General features: G+C 37.5%; 1 protein-coding gene across 1 annotated transcript in view; it reads left to right on the forward strand.

The window, feature by feature from the left end:
- Positions 1 to 6717, forward strand: part of Senp7 (SUMO specific peptidase 7) — a 107491-nt gene that overhangs the window by 11460 nt on the left and 89314 nt on the right. Inside the window, exons 3-4 of the mRNA XM_029544337.1 lie at positions 367 to 396; positions 2386 to 2484. Of these exons, the coding sequence (XP_029400197.1) occupies positions 367 to 396; positions 2386 to 2484 (129 nt within the window). The remainder of the gene's footprint in view (positions 1 to 366; positions 397 to 2385; positions 2485 to 6717) is intronic.

Genomic DNA, 6717 nt, shown 5'->3' on the forward strand with positions numbered 1-6717 from the left:
AACCAGTACCCCCTGAGCTTGTGTCTCTAGCTGCATATGTAGCAGAAGATAGCCTAATCGGCCATCATTGGGAAGAGAGGCCCCTTGGTCTTGCAGACTTTATATGATCCAGCACAAGGGAAGGCCTGGGTCAAGTAGTGGGAGTGGGTGGGTAGGGGAGCAAGGGCGGGGGTGGGAATAGGGAACTTTCGGGATAGTATTTGAAATGTAAATAAAGAAAATAATAATAAAAAAAATTGAAAAAAAAAAAGATTTATTTATTATTATATCTAAGTACACTGTGGCTGTCTTCAGACCACCAGAAGAGGTGGTGTGACATCAGATGCCATTAGAGATGGCTGTGAGCCACCATGTTGTTGCTGCGATTTGAACTCAGGACCTTTGGAAGAACAGTTGGTACTCTTTTTTGTTGTTGTTGTTGTTGTTTTTTTGTTTTTTGAGACAGGGTTTCTCTGTGTAGCCTTGGCTGTCCTGGAACTCACTCTGTAGACCAGGCTGGCCTCAAACTCAGAGATCTGCCTGCCTCTGCCTCCCGAGTGCTGGGTTTAAAGGTGTGCGCCACCACGCCCGGCAAAGGTACTTTTTTTTTTTTTCAAGTGAAAAATTACAAAAAAATAACCTTTTAAGGGCTGGCAAGATAGCTCAGTGGGTAAGAGCACTGACTGCTCTTCCGAAGGTCCTGATTTCAAATCCCAGCAACCACATGGTGGCTCACTAACACCCGTAATGAGATCTGACGACTTCTTCTGGTGTGTCTGAAGTCAGCTACAGTGTTCTTATGTATAATAATAAATAAATCTTTGGGTTGGAGCAAACAGGGACTGAGCGAGCAGGGCCAACAGGAGCTAGCGGGGTTGACAGGAGTGAGCAGAGGTCCTAAAATTTCAATTCCCAACAACCACATGAAGGCTCACAACTATCTGCACAGCTACAGTGAACTCACATACATAAGATAAATAAATACATCTTTGAAAAGAAAAAAAGAAATACCTTTTAATACAGAAAAGCAATAAATAGGAAGTTACTGGTGCTCACTCAGGAAGCTTAGGTATCCCTTAGAGACGCTGGTGATGTAAATTGAGGAATACTGTCTTCAAATTCGTCCTGTCCTCCCAACTCAGGCTTCCTTACAGAAACACTCGTAGATTAAAGGTTATAGTGGATATTAGTGCCTTTGAGGAGGAGTTGGTGGGTAATTGAGGCTGGGGCTATGTTCCATGCTAAGCAGGTGCTCTGCTCCTGAGCTGGGGCTCCCTTCTAAATGATTAGTGTATGCTATTTAATACTTAGTTATGTATAAGTTTTGGATAATTTAAGTTTTAAACAAATGATTTCTAACTTGTTATATTTCATGCATTCATTTTTAAAATTTAGGTTATTGTGAGTTTTGTATATATCAGAGATACAAAAGTCATTAAGTGCTGGGTGTAGTGAACAGAAGCCTGTAATCCCATCACATGGGAGGCAGAGACAGGAGGATTGCCACAAGTTTGAGGCCAGCCTGGTCAACTTTGTAAGTTCTAGGATAGCTGGGCAACCCAGAAGGACCTTTTCTAAAGAAAAAAAGACAAAAAAGAAAGAGAATGAGTGACTAGGACCCTCAGTTTAGAAGGGTTATGCAGCTTGAAGAAGGCGGCTGCATAGACAAATAATTAGGATATGGTCCAAGGAATATAAATAATTTAAAGTGAATGTACTAGGCACTAACACACAAAGAAAGGAATGGCTTCAAATAAGGCCAGATATTATTCAGACACATCTGGAGTATTTCATCAAAATAAATGCAGAGAAGAGCAATCTAGGTTGAAAAAAATAGTATATAAACATATCTAGCATTTATATATATATGTGTATATATATATATATATATATATATATATATATATATATATAATGTAAACATATTTGGATTATATTTAGTATATAAAATATCTATATAAAATAATGCAACATGTCTGAAGAAAGTTTAGCAACTCCATAAAGTTGAGTTGCAGAATTTTAATCTGTGGGTGATGTGAGCCAGCCCTGAATGTATGGAGTTTTACTTATAAGTGACAGTGTCATTGTGTCATTATTGTATTTTGTATTTTACAGTTATGAAAAGCTTTGTGTTTTATATAATTTAGCTTGCATTAGAAAGATTAGAAGGTGAAAAGACCCGATTAGAGAATAGTATTTTGGAAGCTAGTGGGATTTGTTTACTTATTTTATGATCATCAGAAGATGTTACAACTGTATTTAATTTCTTATAAATTAAGCATTTAATTTAAATCTTTAAAACTGTTAGAATATTTATGTAGAGAAATAGACAATGCCTCTGTTAGTTGATTCAATTATATATATAATGTTTCAGTTAAACTAATTATTTTCTTGTCCTGGTTTCAGATAACAAAGTTGTTAACTGTAAAGTCAGAGGATGTTCTTGCTCAGTCACCACTGTCCAAACTCAGAGGCTCAGAATGCTGGGATTTCCCTTTGGAGGGGGTAAATTAACTTTTAAACTATATTGTTGTATTTGATTTGTTTAAAATATTTTAGTATATAAATATTTATTTTCTTCTGTGTCCTTAATTTTCTATGTAATTAAAGATTTAAAAATGGCTTATTTCTAATACGTGTTAAAATAAAAGTTGGAGATTAGGATCTTGGGTCTTCAGTTTAAAATAGCTTATACATGGTTGACTTATGAAATTTAAATCTCATTATAAAATAAATTATTTTAAGGTAACTAAAATTTTAGGTTTAGTAAAGTTATTTGTTCTTTTCTTATTTTTTTGAAGAAATCATTATCTCTTAATTGGTAACTATAGCTGCATTTCAAAATGTACTGTGGGGGGGCTGGTGAGATGGCTCAGTGGGTAAGAGCACCCGACTGCTCTTCTGAAGGTCCAGAGTTCAAATCCCAGCAACCACATGGTGGCTCATAACCATCTGTAACAAGATCTGACACCCTCTTCTGGAGTGTCTGAAGACAGCTACAGTATACTTACATATAATAAATAAATTAAAAAAAAAATGTACTGTGGGGACTGGAAAGATGGCTCGGTGGCTGAGAGCACTAGTCACTCTTCTAGAGGACTTGGGGTTAGTTCCCAGTACTCACATAATGGCTCACAACTGCTTCTAACTCCAGTTCCAGGGGATCCAATGCCCTCCTCTTACCTCTGCAAGCATCAGGCATGTATGTACATGGTATACAGACATACATGAAATAAAATACCCATATATATACATAAATGTGTATGCATACACACACACACACACACACACACACACANATATATATATATATATACACAAAATACATATATATACACACAAATATATATATATATATATATATATATATATATATATATATATATATACATGTATCCAGATACCTACATACCCACATACATATACATAACAAGATATGTATAACAAGAGTTACCAGTAGTATCATTTTGTTATTTTTGCTGTTTGAGAGGGGTCTGGCTATGTTGCACAGACTGATCTTGGAGTTTGGGGGTGAAGAGAACCCTCCTCTCAGCATCCTTGGTATCTGGAACTACAGGCATGTACTACTGCACCTGGCTCAGCACTTCTTTCTGTTCTGAGACAGCCTCACAAACTAGCCAAGGCTGGTTTTAAATTCTTACGCTTCCTGTTTAGCAAATACTGCTGTCATGCTTTCTGGTTTTGGTGTGTGTATATGTACCCTGTGTTAATGTGTGTATGGGTATGGATACACAAGTGTACAGTGGCCAGATGACAGCTTCATTAGCTCTTCTTTTGTGTGTGTGTGTTTTAAAATTAATTCTTTTATTTATTTAGATTCTAAATGTTGCCCCCTTCCTGGTGCTCCCTCCCAGAGTTCTTCACCCCATCTCCTCTCCCTTTTGCCTCTGAGAGGGTGCTCCCCCCCCCAGACTCCTCCTCCCCTGCACATCTTTTTCCCTTTTAAGACAGGATCACTCACTGGTCTGGAACTCACCAAACAGGTTAGGCTGGCTGCCTAGGGACACCTAGGGGTCCCTGGCACCAGAATTGCAAATATATACCCCCACCCTTCTTCCTTTAAAAAGTGGGTTCTGAGATTGAACTCAGGTCCTAGTGTTTGCAAAGCAGGCTCTTTACCTACTGAGCTATCTCTCAAGTCCCCTTGCCTTTCTCAGTTTACCCTCTGTTCGTGGCAGAATAGTGCTTCTCATTCCATTCCTTTGTGGGAGCCATCTGTTTGGCTCCATTTGGAAAGAAAGAGCTCTAGGGACTATGTGTGTGCTTTTCTAAGATGAGCTATTACTCAACCATATTTTGAATAGTAAAAAGATTTTTCCCTCTATGTGTGTGTCCTTCTATGGTGGAGCATGCAAGTGCCTAGTGTACATGTGGAGGTCAGAGGAAAACTTTGTGGGCATCTGTTCTTTTCGTCCACTTTAATGAGGGTTCTGGATTGAACTGAGGATGCCAGGCTAGTGTGGCAAGTGCTGTTATTCATAGAGCCATCACAGCAGGCTGCTAGGCCTTCAGTTCAGTCATTTTTCTTTATTTTTCAAAACAGGGTCTCATTGTAGCTCAGGGTAGCCCATGCTGGCCTAGAACTTACAGTAATCATCTTGCCTCAGACTCCTGAATAATAACCTAAATTATACATGTGAGCTACTTAGCTCATTTATTAAAGCTATATAAAGATTCATTTCTGCCATTAAAATGGCATAGGCAAGATCTGGATGGCTCAGCATTTTAAAATGTGTACTGGTCTTGTAGAACCTGAGTTCAGTTTCTACCATCCAACATCAGGTGGATTACAACCCCCTATCAGTGCAGTTCCAGGGAATATAATGCCTTTGTCTTCCATGGGCACCTGCACTAACATGAATGTAGCCCCACAGAGACACACAACTAAAAATAAAATAAAAAAAAAAAATGTATAGGAAGGAAATTGCCTTGTGAGCTTATATAGCTCCTTGACTGATTTAGCTTTTTATACAAGGACATCTTTAATTCAGGGATATATTGTATGTTGAGTGTATTTTCCCACATACTTTTCTTTCTCCCTTCCACTCTTCCTTTAGTCCGTTTTGTTTCCCTATACAGTTAAACTTTCACATACATGATTTTGTATATCTATATAAAAATCTTGGAGTAAAGATACACGGATAAAAATGAACTATTTTTGTTTTTCTAAGATTGACTTAATTTCCTTATGAATATCTCTAGTTGTATCCATTTTGCTGCAAATGATATAACTTCACTGATTATGTCTAAAGAAAATGTTTTATATGTATATATAATATATGTATACATACACAAACATAAACACATGCACACACACACACCCACACACACACACATTTTCCTTAGCTATTTCTCTGTTGTTGTCCATTGATATTGGTTCTATAATTTAGCTATTGTGAATAGTGCTGTAGTAAATGTTGATATGCAAGTACTTCTGTTATATGTTGACTTTGGGTCCTTTGGTAAATACCAACAAGTGTGGTATAACTGGGTCATATGGTAGCTCTATGCTCATTTCCATTGCTGCTAGACTGTCTTCCCACCACCAGAGATTCTCCTATGTCTACATCTTTTCTTACAGTTGGTGTTCTCTGTTTGCCTAATTACTGCCATTCTGATTAGGCAAACATCTCAATGAGTTTTGATTTGAATCAATAGCTAGTGACTTTGAACATTTTTTTCATGTGACTATTGGCCATTTGTATTTAATCTCTAGAGCAATTTTTAACTTCACCTCATTTATTGATGGAGTTATTTGATTTTTTAAAAGAAAACATTTATTTATTTTGGGTGAGTACACTGTCGCTGTCCTCAGGCATACCAAAAGAGGACATCAGATCCTGTTGTGAGCCACCATGTGGTTGCTGGGAATTGAACTTGGAACCTCTGGAAGAACAGTCAGTGCTCTTAACAGCTGAGCCATCTCTCCAGCCCATTTTTTTTTTTTTTTAAAAGACAGGATCTCATTGTCTAGCCTGGGCTGGTCTAGAACTTGATACGTGGACTAGGTTGGCCTCAAAATTACAGAGAGCTACTTGCCTCTGCCTCTTGACTGCTGGGATTAAAGACATGTCCCATTCTGCCCAGCTGAGTTATTTGATTTCTTGTTTAATGTTTTGAGTTCCTTGTATATTTTAGATCTAAATCCTGTTTTACATATACAGCTAGCAAAGGTTTTCTCTCATTCTAGACAATATTTATTTGAATAAAAATCTCCTTGGCATTCTGAAGTTCTTATTCTCTGCCCCATGTCAGTTGTGAACCTCTGTGTAATCACCATGTGCTGTAAATAGAAGCTTGTCAGTTGTGTATCATGATAAGGCATTAGGAGTTGGTATAATACTATTCACATTGAATAGCATAATAGTAGTAGGTTCTCCCTGGGGACCTATGACCTCTCTAGTCATAGGTTCTTGACCTGATAATGGTGCCAAGTATGGATTTTACCTTGTGGAATGGGACTTAAATTCCATTAGAAAGTGGTTGGTTCAAAATTATAGAAGAAAATTTCCTGAACCTAAAGAAATAGATGCCCATGAACATAAAAGAAGCCTACAGAACTCCAAATAGACTGGACCAGAAAAGAAATTCCTCCTGACACATAATAATCAGAACAACAAATGCACTAAATAACGACAGAATATTAAAATTAGTAAGAGAAAGTGGTCAAGTAACATATAAAGGCAGGCCTATTAGAATTACTCCAGACTTCTCACC

The sequence above is a fragment of the Mus pahari genome, chromosome 12 (assembly GCF_900095145.1).
Source record: "Mus pahari chromosome 12, PAHARI_EIJ_v1.1, whole genome shotgun sequence".
NCBI lineage: Eukaryota > Metazoa > Chordata > Mammalia > Rodentia > Muridae > Mus > Mus pahari.